Source organism: Mobula birostris, chromosome 3 (assembly GCF_030028105.1).
Source record: "Mobula birostris isolate sMobBir1 chromosome 3, sMobBir1.hap1, whole genome shotgun sequence".
NCBI lineage: Eukaryota > Metazoa > Chordata > Chondrichthyes > Myliobatiformes > Myliobatidae > Mobula > Mobula birostris.
This window is the reverse complement of record NC_092372.1, coordinates 105,440,256-105,456,995: the sequence shown is the minus strand read 5'-3', so window position 1 is coordinate 105,456,995 and position 16,740 is coordinate 105,440,256. Positions and strand designations below refer to the sequence as shown.

General features: G+C 40.9%; 1 protein-coding gene across 1 annotated transcript in view; it reads left to right on the top strand.

The window, feature by feature from the left end:
* Positions 1–16,740, top strand: part of LOC140195211 (inactive ubiquitin carboxyl-terminal hydrolase 53-like) — a 142,728-nt gene that overhangs the window by 25,441 nt on the left and 100,547 nt on the right. Inside the window, exons 3-6 of the mRNA XM_072253157.1 lie at positions 1,025–1,159; positions 5,755–5,868; positions 15,152–15,234; positions 15,328–15,433. Coding sequence (XP_072109258.1) covers positions 1,025–1,159; positions 5,755–5,868; positions 15,152–15,234; positions 15,328–15,433 — 438 coding nt within the window. The remainder of the gene's footprint in view (positions 1–1,024; positions 1,160–5,754; positions 5,869–15,151; positions 15,235–15,327; positions 15,434–16,740) is intronic.

Here is a 16,740-nt window from a genome sequence, read left to right as displayed (position 1 = left end):
CAGTGTTGCCTGTGAGTCATTCATATCAATTATAGATAGGCTCCATCACAGTCCCCAATTTACACCACTTGTAGGTCTTACCAACAAGAAAATGCCTGTTGGTTGTGCGCTTGACTTTCTTTTAGGAAGCTAATTTTCTGTGCTATGTATATTAAAAATTTACTTTTATTATGTCCTAATGTTATACTACAGATTTAATAGAGAGACTTTTGAGAGAATACATGAACTTTGTTACGTTTTGAATTTTAAGTCTTTATTCTTACTGGATTGTTATCGCTGTGACTCCATGCTGACTTTTTCACATTATCTTTGTTATCTTTTGGCTCAAATTCCCTCCTCCTTCAGTTTCATCTATTTTTTTTGATGGAATCATTAGCTCCGACATCTATAGGGTTCCCACACTTCCATTACTAAAATTATCCTCTGAAGTTTAATTAAAAAAATGCTAGTTCTTTATCATTTCTGAGCTGACGCCTGTCATCACATTTTTCTTCTGTGTTGGAACCAAGTCTGCTTGAAATAGAAATCCCTGTCTTACAAGATCACTGGCCTGTGTTTTTTAAATGTTGTGATCAGTATTCTTAACTTTTTTTGTTCCTTTGCTTTAAGTGAATATGCCTAGTCTGCTTCCTGGATCCATACTACAGTCAACACAATGCATAACTTTTCAGTCCCAAGGCGCAAACTATTTCTCATCTGGTTGCAAAATGTACTAAAAAGTTATTGTTTGTTTTTTGTTTTGAAAATAGTTTTCCATGTGGTTAGCTGCTCCTGTGCTTTTCCTTTTGTCATTCCCCTGTAGACCCTGAGCAATTGCTCAGAAAGTGGTTGGTTCACTGTGGTGCAGAAGAAGTTTTTGAATACTATATATAGCTTTATCAAGGTACTTTTATATAAAAAAAACTTGGTTGTGTGGTATCTTGAAGTTAGTTTATGCATACGTTACTTAAGTATCTAATTACTGAGGCTGATCTTGACATTTATTTCACCACTCACTGTGGCAAATAATGTTTTCTATTTGCAGGATATATTTGTAGAATTTCGTAACAGCAGGGAGAAAGCCCTTCCTTCTGATGCTCTTCGTAGTGCTCTAGCTGAGAGCTTTAAAGATGAACATCGTTTTCAACTTGGTTTTATGGATGATGCTGCAGAATGCTTTGTACGTATCCTGGCAATTTTACTATCTTTCATTCAGCACCTTAATAACTTGATCTGTTTAACTAATTTGTCTGTGCTGACTTCCTGAAAGAGATATCGTGGCTGGCCCTGAAACCCCAGATGTGCTTGGTTTGGAGACAGATTTCCAGCTTTCCTAGACTTTTGAAAGTATTTTTCTCAAATAAGCACATATTTGTTCCATAAGATGGTTTTCAAATTCTTGTTGGCACTAGGATAGATAAAAGGGAGACAGTGCATGTTGTTTACTTGGATTTTCAGAATGTCTTTGACAAGGTGCCACACATGAAACTACTAAAGAAGATAAGACCCAGGTGTTACAGGAAAGTTACTAGCATGGCTAGAAGATCATGATAGCGGAGCAGTTAGTGTGACGCTATTACAGCTTGGGGCGTTGGAGTTTGGAGTTCAATTCTGGTGTCATTTCTAAAAACTCAGTATCTCCTCCCCCTGAAATATGGGGGTTTGATATGAAAGATGTACCAGTTAGTAGGTGAATTGGTCATTATAAATTGTACATTGAATAGTTTGGGGTTAAACCAGGGTTGCTGAGTGGTGCGGCTCGAAGGGCTAGAACAGCTTGTTCAACGCTGTATAGAAACATAGAAAACCTATGGCACAATGCAGGCCCTTCGGGCCACAATGTTGTGCCAAACATGTACTTCTAGAAATTACCTAGGGTTACCCATAGCCCTATTTTTTCTAATTCCTTTTAATTAATTTACCATTCACTTATGGTGTAAGCCGCATTGCTTATTTCGTGTTAGTTTTCACATCGTAAATCTCAGCTTACTCAGTCCTGTGTCACTCTCATCATTACAACATGCAGATTAGTGCTCTTTTTTGAATCTGCAGCTTGACTTTTTATCTTTTTCTCTTCCCTTTGCAGTCCATTTATTTTTGTATGCCCAATGGCTGTTTATGTGTCCTGCCTTGTTACATTTTCTAGAAGTTTCACCATTAAGCCTGCGTTGGTCTGGTGTCTGTGAGCCATTTTTGGTGTATTAAGAATATTACTCAAATCTTACTTAAATATTAAATAGACTACACATGGAACAATCCAAGAAGGAATGAGCCTAATAGCGTTTCTCCAAGGGAGCCAATATGTATCTGTGAAAGTAAAAAAGAAAAGGTTGCCTGATTGGCAGAGGCTAAAGAATGGGAATAAAGGAGTCATTTCTGCTTGGCTGCCAATGACTAGTGATGTTTCACAGGGTCAATGCTAGGACTGTTTCTTTTCATGTCATATGTTAATGTTTTGGATGACAGAATTGATAGCTTTGTGGCCAAGTTTGCAGACTGTACAAATATATCTGGAGGGCATGCAGTATTGTAGAAGCAGGGAGTCTGCAAAAGGATTTAGTTTAAGAGAATGGGCAAAAAAGTGGCAGATGAAATACCATGTAGGGAAGTGTATGTCATGCATTTTGATGTAAAGGAATAAAGGTGTAGACTACTATTCAAAATGGGGAACATATTCAGAAATTAGGTGCAAAGGATTTTGAGGTCCTTGTGCAGGATTCCCTGAAGGTTATCTTGTAGGTTGAGTTGATAATAAGGAAGGCAAATGCAATGTTGACATTTATTTCAAGTGGACTAGAATATAAAAGCAAGCATGTGATGCTGACGCTTTATAAGGCATTAGTCAGACTGCAGTTAGAGTCATAGAGAAGTATAGCACAGCAGTGGGCACTTTGGCCTGTCTAGTCCATGCTGAAACTACTTAAACTGCCTACCCCAACAACCTGCACTGGGACCATAGCTCTTCATGTCCCTACTATCGATATACCTATCCAAACTTCTCTTAAAGATTGAAATCGAGCTCGCATGGACCACTTGTGCTGGCAGTTCATTCTACGTTCTCACAACCCTCTGAGTGAAGAAATTTCCCCTCATGTTTCCCTTAAACTTTTCACCTTTCACCCATAAACCATGACCTCTGGTTGTAGTCCTACCCAACCTCGGTGGAAAAAAGCCTCCTTGCATTTACCTTATCTATATCCCTCATAATTTTGTATACCTTTATCAAATCTCCTCTGCAAGCCGTGATGGTCTTCCTCACTGTCCACTACACCCTCATTCTTAGTGTCATCAGCAAACTTGCTGATCCAGTTAACCACATTATCATCCAGATGAAAAACAACAAAGGACACAGCACTGATCTCTGTGGCACACGACTAGTCACAGGCCTCCAGTTAGAGAGGCAACCCTTTACTACCACCCTGTGATTTCTCTCGCAAAGTCAATGTCTAATCCAAATTACTTCCTGGTTCTGAATGTCGAGCGATTGAACCTTCTTGATCAGCCTTCCATGTGGGACCCTGTCAAATGCCTTACTAAAGTATATGTAGACAACATCCATTGACTTGCCTTCATCCACTTTCCTGGTAACTTGCTCAAAAAACTGTACAAGATTGGTTAGACATGACCTACCATGCACAGAGCCATACTAACTATCCTTAATCAGTCCATGTCTATCCAAATATATCCAGTCCCTTAAAATACCCTCCAATAATTTTCCCATAACTGATGTCAGACTCACCCTCCTATAATTTCCTGGTTTCTGTTTAGAGCCATTTTTAAATAGTGATACAACATTGGCTATCCTCCAATCTTCTGGTACCTCTTCTGTTGCTGAAAATGTTTTAAATATTTCACCCTGGAAATTTCTGCAGTTGGCTCCTGTAGGGCACGGGAACACCTTGTCAGGCTCTAGGGACTTGTCCACCCTGACTTGCCTTGGTAGCAAACACCTTGTCCTCTGCAATCTACAGGGTCCATGAAGTTGATGCTGTTTTGCTTCACTTCTGTAAGCTCTGTATCTGTCTCCCAAGTAAATACAAGTGAAAAGAAGACATTTAAGATCTCCTTCAGCTGTTTTGGCTCCACACTTGGATTACCACTCTGGTCTTCCAGAGGACCAATCTTGTCCCTCCCTAGCAATGCTTTTGTTCTTAACATACCTGTGAAATCCCTTAGAATTCTCCTTCACCTTGTATGCTGGAACAACTTCGTATCTTTTTTTTTAGCCTTTCTGATTTCTTTCTTGTGTTCTCTTGCACTTCATTTTTTCCTACCTGTCTGTACCTGTCATATACCTTCTTTTATCTCTCCTTTTATCCAGTGCCTCAATATCTCTTGAAAACCAAGGTTCCCCAAACCTGTTATCTTTACCTTTTATTCAGACAAGCACGTTAAAGCTTCGTACTCTCAAAATTTCTTTTTTGAAGGCCTCCCTCTTTCCAAATACACCTTTGCCAGAAAGGCAGCCTGTTCCAATCCACACTTGCCAGATCGTTTCTGCTACCATTAAAAATTGGCTTTTTTCCAATTTAGAATTTCAACCATGGACCAGGCCTATCTTTTTGCTTATTTACTTTGAAACTAATAGCATTGTGGCCTCTGGCTACAAAGTGATCCCCTACAAAAACTTCTGTCACCTGCTCTGTCTAGTTCCCTAATAGTAGATCCAATATTGCACGCCCTCTTGTTGGGACTTCTACGTACTTGGAGTACTGTGAGTACTTGGAGTTTTGGGCCTCTTATCTAAGAAAGGATGCTTTGGCATTGGAGAGGGTCTGGGGACATTCACGAGAATGATCCCAGGAATGAAGGGGTTAATGTATAAGGAGCGTTTGATAGCTCTGGGTGTGTGCTCACTGGAGAATGAGAGAGGAGTCTCTTTGAAACCTACCAAATATTGAAATCCCTAGACAGAATGGACATGGGGATGATGTTTCCTATAGTGGGGAGTCTAGGGCCAGAGGTCACAGCCTCAGAATAGAAGGATTTCCATTTCAAACGGATGAGATTTCTTTAGCTTTAGAGGGTGGTGACTGTGTGGAATTCATTCCCACAGACAGCTGTGGAGGCTAAGTCACTGGGTATATTTCAAACGGAAATTTATAGATTCGTGATTAGTGGGGGGGGGGTCAAAGGTTACAGGGAGAAGGCAGGAGAGTAGGGGATAATGATTCAACCATGATGGAAAGACAGATCAGACGATGGGCCGAATGGCCTAATCCTGCTCCCATGTTTTGTGATCCATTGCACTCCTTATTTTATGAGCTGAGTGTTCTTGAAACACTTGTATTTAGCTGAAATGCTGTGCAAAAGTTCAGAAGGAAATAAAACATTATTGAAACACATCAGTGTTCAATCAGTATAACTACTTGTAAATCACTTTGAGAAATGTTTAAAAATGCAGTTATCATTCCTGAAGCTTTTCACAACCTGTACAAAATACTTGTTTTAAGACGCAATGCTGCTAAGACAACAATATCTTGTATTAAATTGTTAGTTTCCAGTTTTGGAATGTTCCATTTTTGTAAAATTGACATCGAATATGAAGTTAATCAAACTTACAAAGTTTGTTTTTACTCATCGTTCTATTAATTTTAATTTCTGCCTAAAATTGCTTGATGATCTTGCAGAAAGTTTTAGTTTTTCATTTTTAAGCAGTTCAGAGGTATTTTTGTTTTGGAGTGACTAATAAATTACATTAAATTTGCTCGAAGTTAGGGTCTTCCAAAGACTTCCAATTGCACCATTATTTCTGATGTTTCTTTTTCTCTTCAGGAGAATATTTTGGAGAGAATTCACTCGCACATGGTATCAGACATGGAAATGGATACATGTACTGCTAAGTGTTGCATTACCCACCAGAAGTTTGCTATGACACTCTATGAACAGGTGAGTAATGAAATGCCAGTGATGCCAAAAAAAGCAGGATCCTCTAGTCTTTAGGGAAATAACAGACTTTTTAATTTTGAATCATTCTGGATAAGGCATTTATTGGATACTGAATTCCATCAATCATTGAAACATTGAAATGTATCATTGTTTGTATAAATGAGGAAGCTACTTTTTTGTCATACTGAAATAGAACTCTAAAAGAGTTTATCATTCTTTTGTGTTCTCTGTGGTGGTAGTGAATTATATTTTAAACAATAATTTTGAACATTTTGAGATGCTAATGGTGTTTCAAATACAATGATTTGTTATTTACACATGATCCAATTTATTATGTGAGGAGTTTAATGAAGCATTGTTACTGTGCGATAGAAATATAGCAAAATCGGTAACAGATACTGATCTACATGTACTGTACTTAAATGCATGCAGCTTTAAAAATAAAGTAGATGACCTTGTTGTACAGCTACAGGTTGAAAGATATGACATTGTGGCCATCACCGAGTCATGGCTAAATGATGAATGTGATTGGGAGCTGAATGTCCAAGGATACACAGTGTATAGGAAAGATAGGAAGGTGGGTAAAGGGGGTGGCGTGGCCCTGATGGTAAGCAACAATATCAAATCACTAGAAAGAAGGAACATAGGATCAGAAGAGGTAGAATCCTTATCGGTCGAGTTAAGAAATGGCAAGGGTAAAAAGACACTAATAGCAGTTATTTACAGGCCTCCAAACAGTGGCCAGGATGTGGACTACAAGCTACAGCTGGAAATAGAAAAAGCGTGTCAGAAGGAAAATGTCAAGATAATTATGGGGAATTTTAATATGAAAGTGGATTGGGAAAGCCAGGAAGATATGGATCTCAGGAGGGAGAGTTTGTAGAATGCCTATGGGATGGCTCTTTAGAGCAGCTTGTCCATGAGCCCCCCAGAGGTTCGGCTGTTTAGGATTGGGTGCTGTGTAATGAACCTGAGGCGATTAGGGAGCTGGAGGTAATGGAACCCTTCGGAAGTAGTGATCATAACATGATTGAGTTCAGTTTCAAATTTGAAAAGGAGAAGCTGATATCAGGTGTATCGATATTTCAGTGGAACAAAGGAAATTACAGTGGTATGGGAGAGGAACTGGTCCAGGTCAATTTGAAAAGTAAGCTAGATGGAGGGACGGTAGAGCGGAATTGGATGAAATTCCTACAAGAAATGAGGAAAGTGCAGGAAAAATATATTCCAAGAAAAAAGAAAATCATGAGTGGAAAAATGGCACAAATGTGGCTAATACGAGAGGTTAAGGCTAAAATAAAAGCAAACGAGACGGTGTACAAGGAAGCAGAAATTAGTGGGAAAACTGAGGACTGGGCGACTTTTTAAAGACTTACAGGAAACTAAGAAATTCATTAGGAAAGAAAAGATGAATTATGAAAGGAAGTTGGCAATTAACATAAAAAAGGATACAGTTTTTTTAAATATATGAAGAGTAAAAGAGTGACATGGGTAGATATAGGACCAATTGAAAATGATACTGGAGAAAATTATAATGGGTAACAAAGAGATGGCAGAGGAATTGAATGGGTATTTTGCATCGGTCTTCACAGTGGAAGACATTAGCAACATACCTGATAGCCAGAGGTCTTAGGGAATAGAATTAGGTACAGTCAAGATTACTCGAGAGGAAGTGCTTGGGAAGCTAAATGGACTAAGAATAGGTAAGTCTCCCGGACTGGATGAGGTTTACCTACGGGTTCTGAGGGAGGTGGCTTTGGAGATTGTGGAGGCATTGGAAATGATCTTCCAGGAATCAATAGACTCTGGCATGGTTCTGGAGGACTGGAAGGTCGCAAATGCAGTTCTGCTGTTTAAGAAGGGAGGGAGGCAGCAAAAAGAAAATTACAGACCTGTTAGTCTGACATCGGTAGTTGGAAAGTTATTGGAGTGGATTCTCAAGGACGAGGTTATGAAATACCTCGAGGTGCATGACAAGATAGGCCCAAGCCAGCATGGTTTAATGAAGGGAAGATCCTGCCTCACCAACCTGTTGGAATTTTTTGAGGTAATCTCAAATAAGATTGACAAGGGAGAGGCTGTGGATGTTGTGTATTTGGATTGGCAAAAGGCTTTCGATAAGGTGCCGCATAAGAGGCTGCTTAATAAGATGAGAGCCCATGGAATTACAGGAAAGATATTGGAATGGGTGGAACATTGGCTGATAGGCAGAAAGCAAAGGGTGGGAATAAAGGGATCCTATTCTAATTGGTTGCCGGTTACTAGTGGTGTTCCGCAGGGGTCAGTGTTGGGGCTGCTTCATTTTACAATGTATATCGGTGATTTAGATTATGGATTAAATGGTTTTGTGGCTAAGTTTGCGGATGTCACCAAGATAGGTGGACAAGCAGGAAGTGTTGAAGAAACGGAAAGGTTGCAGAGAGACTTGATCAGTTTAGGAGAGTGGGCAAAGAAATGGCAGATGAGATACAATAGTGAGAAATGTACGGTTGTACATTTTGGAAGAAGAAATAATCGGGCAGATTATTATTTAGATGGGGAGAAAATTCAAAAATCGGAAGTGCAATGGGACTTGGGGGTCCTCGTGCTGGATACCCTAAAGGTTAACCACCAGGTTGGATCGGCAGTAAGGAAAGCGAATGCTATGTTGGCATTCATTTCAAGAGGAATAGTGTACAAGAGTAAGGAGGTGTTGATGAGGCTGTATGGGGCACTGGTGAGACCTCATTTGGAATACTGTGTACAGTTTTGGGCCCCCTATCTTAGAAGGGATGTACTGATGTTGGAGAGAGTTTAGAGAAAATTTACAAGGATGATTCCTGGAATGCAGGGGTTAACGTATGAGGAGCGTTTGTCAGCTCTTGGACTGTATTTATTAGAGTATAGAAGAATGAGAGGGGATCACATAGAAACATTTGGAATGTTGAAAGGGTTGGACAGAGTAGATGTGGAAAGGCTGTTTCCCTTGGGTGAGTCCAGGACAAGAGGCCACAGTCTTAGAATTCAAAAAAAGTCAAAGTCTGACCCGAGCCTTTGTGGCCTATCAGGCCGGTGCTTATGCCGGTTTCTGTGGCGTGAAGAGACTGAGAGTACGAGACTCCCGCCCCCCCCGCCCCAGATAGGACGCCAGTCTATCACGAGGTTAACCCCCAGCATTTTGCCGGTAGCCATTTTCAGCTGGGTGGACTGGAGCAGTGTGTGGTTAAGTGCCTTGCTCAAAGACACAACACACTGCCTTGGCAGAGACTGGAACCCACGACCTTCTGTTCGTGAGCCCAATGCCCTAACCACTTGGCCACACACCACGCAGTCTTAGAATTAGTGGGCACCCATTTAAAACAGAGATGAGGAGAAATCTTTTTAGCCGTGGATTTATGGAATTTGTTGCCAGATACAGCTGTGGAGGCCTGATCATTGAGGGTGTTTAAGGAGGAGATTGACAGGTATCTAATTAGTCAGGGTATCAAGGGATATGGGGAAAAAGCCGGAAATTGGAACTAGATGGGAGAATAGTTTAGCTCATGGTGGAGTGGCGGAGCAGACTCGATGGGCCGAATGGCCTACTTCTGCTCCTTTGTCTTGTGATCTTGTGAATCTATTGGAATCATGGATCAAAATCAGAAAGCTGACTTGCAGTAAAAAAAATCAAAAAAGGACTTTAATTAAGAAGCCAGTATTGTACTAGTGATATACTGATCTACACAAAGTATCTTTAACACATCTGCCCATGTCAACTTGCAGCTTCAAGCCAAGCCAAACAAGCCCACCCATGAAACCCTAGAAGAAACTTTTGAGAGTTGGTTAAATAGTGCCCTTGAGCTTAGCCAAATATCAAAACTATTAAAGGTGTTGAATTTTTTTTTGTGTCCTATATGTCAGGTTTTATATTTTTTTAATGATTCCATCTCTTAAAGAAATAATTTTAAAAGATCCTAAAAATGATTAATTAAAAAATTGAAAGCACACTTAACCAAGTAAATATTTAAACAAACTTTAGTGCTCTCCATTTAAAATGAATAGACTTGCTGTCTTGCAGCAATTTCTGACACAACTTCAGTGGAACATTAGTCAACATACAGTGGTGAAAATGCAACACATTCATTCCACATCACCAAGCTACATATGCAGTATCCAAATACAATAACAATGTTTTTAACAAACTAGGATTGCATTTGAAATTTTCTGAATAAGATTTAAACTTTTTCTGAAGATTGTTGCCACAAATTCTGAAACTGGTATCTCCTATAACCAAACAACAGGAATTCTGCAGATGCTGGAAATTCAAGCAACACACATCAAAGTTGCTGGTGAACGCAGCAGGCCAGGCAGTATCTCTAGGAAGAGGTACAGTCGACGTTTCAGGCCGAGACCCTTCGTCAGGACTAACTGAAGGAAGAGTTAGTAAGAGATTTGAACGTGGGAGGGGGAGGGGGAGATCCAAAATGATAGGAGAAGACAGGAGGGGGAGGGATGGAGCCGAGAGCTGGACGGGTGATTGGCAAAGGGGATACGAGAGGATCATGGAACAGGAGATCCGGGGAGAAAGACGGGGGTGGGGGGGAACCCAGAGGATGAGCAAGGGGTATAGTCAGAGGGACAGAGGGAGAAAAAGGAGAGTGAGAGAAAAAATGTGTGAATAAAAATAATTAACAGATGGGGTACGAGGGGGAGGTGGGGCATTAGCGGAAGTTAGAGAAGTCCCGACGCAGACTGGGAGACCGCTTTGCTGAACACCTACGTTCTGTCCGCCAGAGAAAGCAGGATCTCCCAGTGGCCACACATCTCAATTCCACATCCCATTCCCATCCTAATGTCTATCCACGGCCTCCTCTACTGTAAAGATGAAGCCACGCTCAGGTTGGAGGAACAACACCTTATATTCCGTCTGGATAGCCTCCAACCTGATGGCATGAACATCGACTCCTCTAACTACCGCTAATGCCCCACCTCCCCCTCGTACCCCATCTGTTAATTATTTTTATACACACATTCTTTCTCTCACTCTCCTTTTTCCCCCTCTGTCCCTCTGACTATACCCTTTGCCCATCCTCTGGGTCCCCCCCCCCCTTGTCTTTCTCCCCGGATCTCCTGTCCCATGATCCTCTCGTATCCCCTTTGCCAATCACCTGTCCAGCTCTTGGCTCCATCCCTCCCCCTCCTGTCTTCTATCATTTTGGATCTCCCCCTTCCCCTCCCACTTTCAAATCTCTTTCTAGCTCTTCTTTCAGTTAGTCCTGACGAAGGGTCTCGGCCTGAAACGTCAACTGTACCTCTTCCTAGAGATGCTGCCTGGCCTGCTGCGTTCACCAGCAACTTTGATGTGTGTCTCCTGTAACCATACATTTTTGTGGAAAAATACGGTATTCCAACTCAATATAAATGATTTTGTACAGGACTAGGTCGACTCAAGTTTTGCAATTGAATTGTTTGATATAAGCCATGTTGAATCGACTGTATAATACATCTTGTTTATGTCTTTACTTGTCTCCCATATATTGTGCAAAAACAAAATCTCCACAGGAAAGACATTGTATTCTTTCAATAAAGATCTGTACATTTATATGCTTTCTGTTTCCTTCCAGTAAGATAGCAATGCACTTGATTACAGTAGCTTCTGTGGGGCCAACAGAAGGTGTTACTGTCTTTTTTTTCCAACATTTTTTACGGTTGCAAGTCTCTGCTGTACATTAAGAACCAAGCCCTGCAGGTCTACCCCATCAGTGACTTGCTCGTAGATGGACAATGGGATGGAGCTGGACTTGGTGCAGCTCATGCTGTTGTCTGTGTCAGAGAGGTGTTGGAGGAGTCAGTATGCAAAGGTGGTATACAATCTAACAGTAAGTGGCCGTCTTAGTCACTTTCCTTGTAATTGCAAGACCTTGTTAGACATTGTTAACGTGGAATGCTCTAAGTCCGATTCTATAACTTACTGGTGGATAGCAGGGGTGCTGCCTGGCCTCAATCGTAGTGAGGACAAGGCCTCTAGCCATGGTGTTGCCTGTTTACAGCCACCCAGGAGAGAGGCATTGGAGTCAGTGCGCACCACTGAAGTGCTGGGGCAGTATGGTGAGGCATCCAAGCTGGAGTCAGTGTTGCTCCTCCAGAGATCACTCAGCAGAAGACAAGTTGTATTGTGTTTAACTGTAGACTGCTGCAACATTCATCAACTCAAGCTCTTGGACTATATTTTTTGTGTGACTACATTATACTGATATTTTATGTGCTTGTTGTCTTGTGCGGTGTGTGACTGTTGGTACTGTGTTTTGCACCTTGTCTCTGGAGTAATGCTGGTTCATTTAACTACAAACTTCCTATATCCATGGGTATCCCTGTATGTTTGAATGACAATTAAACTTGAACTAACTTCTTTGAAAATAGAAAGAAAGCACAATTGCTGAAACTCTGAAATAGAAACACAAAACCTAGAAATTCTCAAGCCTACCTGCTGAGCATCTCAAACACTTTATCTGAAACACTAAAACAATAGTATTTAGACAATTGACAATAGGTGCAGAAGTAGACCATTTGGCCCTTCGAGCCTGCACCACCATTCTGAGATCATGGCTGATCATCTACTATCAATACCCGGTTCCTGCCTTGTCCCCAAAACCCTTGATTCACCTATCCATAAGATACCTATCTAGCTCCTTCTCGAAAGCATCCAGAGACTGGCCTCCACTGCCTTCTGAGGCAGCGTGTTCCACACTTCCACAACTCTCTGGGAGAAGAAGTTCCTCCTCAATTCTGTCCTAAATGACCTACCCCTTATTCTTAAACCATGCCGTCTGGTACTGGACTCTCCCAGCATCTGGAACATATTTCCCGCCTCTATCTTGTCCAATCCCTTAATAATCTTATATGTCTCAATCAGATCCCCCCTCAATCTCCATAATTCCAGCCTGTACAAGCCCAGTCTCTCTAACCTCTCTGCGTAAGACAGTCCGGACATCCCAGGAATTAACCTAGTGAACCTACGCTGCACCTCCTCCATAGCCAGGATGTCCTTCCTTAACCCTGGAGACCAAAACTGCACACAATACTCCAGATGTGGTCTCACCAGGGCCCTGTACAAATGCAAAAGGATTTCCTTGCTCTTGTACTCAATTCCCTTTGTAATAAAGACCAACATTCCATTAGCCTTCTTCACTGCCTGCTGCACTTGCTCATTCACCTTCAGAGACTGATGAACAAATACTCCGAGATCTCTTTGTATTTCACCCTTGCCTAACTCCACACCGTTCAGATAATCTGCCTTCCTGTTCTTGCTTCCATAGTGAATAACCTCACACTTAATTCATATTAAATGCCATCTGCCAAGTTTCTGCCCATTCACCCAGCCTATCCAAGTCACCTTGAATTCTCCTAATATCCTCATCACATATCACACTGCCACCCAGCTTAGTATCATCAGCAAACTTGCTGATGTTATTCACAATGCCTTCCTCTAAATCATTGACGTAAATCATAAACAGCTGTGGTCCCAATACCGAGCTCTGTGGCACCCCACTAGTCGCCACCTGCCATTTGGAGAAACACCCATTCACTGCTACCCTTTGCTTTCTATCTGCCAACCAATTTTCTATCCATGTCAATATCCTCCCCCCAATGCCATGAGCTCTGATTTTACCCACCAATCTCCTATGTGGTACCTTATCAAATGCCTTCTGAAAGTCAAGGTACGCCACATCCACTGGATCTCCCGCGTCTATCTTCCTGGTTACATCCTCAAAAAACTCCAATAGATTAGTCAAGCATGATTTGCCCTGGGTAAATCCATGCTGGCTCGGCCCAATCTTATCACTGCTATCAAGATAAGCCACTATTTCATCTTTAATAATGGACTCTAGCATCTTCCCCACTACTGATGTTAGGCTAACAGGGCGATAGTTCTCTGTTTTCTCCCTCCCTCCTTTCTTAAAAAGTGGGATAACATTAGCCATTCGCCAATCCTCAGGAACTGATCCTGAATCTAAGGAACATTGGAAAATGATCACCAGTGCATCTGCAATTTCCAGAGCCACCTCCTTTAGTTCCCTAGGATGCAGACCATCTGGACTTGGGGATTTGTTAGCCTTCAGTCCCATCAGTCTACTCATCACCGTTTCCTTCCTAATGTCAATCTGTTTCATTTCCTCTGTAACCCTTTGTCCTTGGCCCATCCATACATCTGGGAGATTGCTTGTGTCTTCCCTAGTGAAGACAGATCCAAAGTACTTATTAAATTCGTCTGCCATTTCTCTGTTTCCCATAACAATTTCTCCCAATTCATTTTTCAAGGGCCCAACATTAACTATCTTCCTTCTCTTCACATACCTAAAGAAAAAAAAAGCTTTTGTTATCCTCCTTTATATTCCTAGCTAGCTTGCGTTCATACCTCATTTTTTCTCCCCGTATTGCCTTTTTGGTTAAGTTCTGTTGCTCCTTAAAAATTTCCCAATCATCCATCTTCCCACTCACCTTAGCTCTGTTATACTTTTTTAATGCTATGCTATCTCTGACTTCCTTTGTCAACCACTGTGGCCAATTTCCCCCCTTTGAATCCTTCCTTCTCCGGGGGATGAACTGATTTTGCACCTTGTGCATTATTCCCAAGAATACCTGCTATTGCTGTTCCACTGTCTTTTCTGCTAGGATATCCGATCAGTCAACTTTGGCCAGCTCCTCCCTCATGGCTCCATAGTCTCCTTTGTTCAACTGCGATACTGACACTTCTGATCTGCCCTATCCCTCTCAACTTGCGGATAAAAACTTATCATATTATGGTCACTACCTCCTATTGGCTCCTTTACTTCAAGATCACTTATCAAATCCTGTTCATTGCACAACACTAAATCCAGAATAACCTTATCCCTGGTCGGCTCTCGTACAAGCTGCTCCGAAGATGCATCCTGTAGGCACTCTACAAACTCCCTATCCTGGGGTCCAGTACCAACCTGATTTTCCCAGTTCACCTGCATGTTGAAATCCCCGATAACTACTGCGACATTTCCTTTGCCACGTTGCATTGTTAACTCTCTATTCAACTTGCACCCAATATCCATGCTACTGTTTGGGGGCCTGTAGATAACACCTATTAGGGTTTTTTTAATGGTGTGATGAATTGAGAACCCTGTTAATAAATCCCTGCAGCAATAAAGCATGTTTTAAGATTGTTGTATCCTAGATGCATTATTGTTTTGGGTAAGCAATTCCTCTCTCTGTATTTCTCTCCATTACAAACAGTCAAAAGAATTGTTATTTTTAACAAATATTTTATATAAGCACTGAACCTTTCTCATTTTAGAGTGTGTGCCACAGCTGTGGAGCTACATCGGATCCTTTACCTTTTACTGAGCTTGTACATTATGTGTCAATAACAGCACTCTGGTGAGTAATATTTCATAAATTTTAGAAAAAAAAAACGGGTTTTCCATGTGTAAATTAAAACTGAGTTAACTGATAATTGTAATTTAAATTTAGTAACCAGGTAGATAGGATGTTGGAAAGAAATGAACGCCCTAGGCCAGAATTGTTTGCAGAGCTACTTCAAGCAGCAAGTACTGTTGGCGACTATAGGAACTGCCCGGTAAGAACAGTTTGGATTTAATTATCACTTATTCCTCAACTTTGACCTTTTTTGTAAGTGAATGTCATGATTTGCAAAAACAAAACATGTATACCCTTCCCTCATCTAATGCATCATTTATGTGAAATTGACAATTTCCATACTTCTGTGAAATTTGTGGACAGGGTAGAAATTTTGTTTAAATCTTGCTTTACACCAGGACAATGCCTATAAAAACTTTTGTTAGAGGTTCTTATAGTTGTTACTGTGATAAGCATCTCAGTGCTACGTATTGCATCTATACTGCCAATCGTCATCCTGCCAACCTCTAATACAGTGGTGTGGACCCGCTAACAGATTTATTCTGACTAGTTTATTGCCAGCACCACAAAACATGCTTGGTTCTATCTGTTGTATACAAGGCATATTGTATATTCTTGCTGTTGCCAATGGGAAGCCATTAAGGTTGGAAAGAAAAGGTTGCCTTTAGTTGTTGGCTTTAAAATATTTAAACTTGGCCTAGCTGAAGTTTTAGCTTGTATTGCTAGTTTCCATTAATTCTGTTTTGTTCATTTGTTCCATTAATTCTGTTTTGTAATTTCCAAGTTATATAACCAGGTGAGTTTCTGCAAATGTGCTAGTCATCTTTTCTGTGTATGCTAGGCCTACTGATCTTGTGGTTCTTTAGTCAACGTCCTATCACTTGCGTTTGACTACGATACTACGATAGAAACACTAGAAAGCATGGGCTGAAGCAAATTAAATGTGTGTGTCTGCATCTAGATGCAGCATAATGTTTTAAAAAATAACAGGTTGGAAATGAGGAGGCTAGTCAGATCCTTAGGGATTACTTTAAATGATCATGGTTCATATGCGGAAACTCTTACCTCTTCCATGCCAGTTGCTCATAATCACTGAATTCCTTGACCTTTCAAACATCTACTTTGTATTTAAATTCCCCACCAAAAGTAATCTACCCTCTATAACCCTCTGAAGCAGAAAATTTCTGAAATTCACTATTCTCTGCAAGAAGTTTTTCTTAACCACCTTAGTTTTAAATTACCATAATTTTGTAATTCTCGCAAGTGGACATCACCCAAAGATCTTGTGTTTTATAAAATTCCACCTTTTTCTATTAAATTCCGAAGCATATAGATAAGACAAGCCTTTTATCCCTTCACGTAGCCTTTTGAACTGCTTGCAGTGGCAACATGCCATTTTACATGAGGGGTCAAAAATCTGCAGAGTGCTTCAGGTGAGGCTCCACTAGAGCCATTTTCAATTGTAACAATACATCAAACTCTTGCACTAAGAACCAGTTGCCTTAA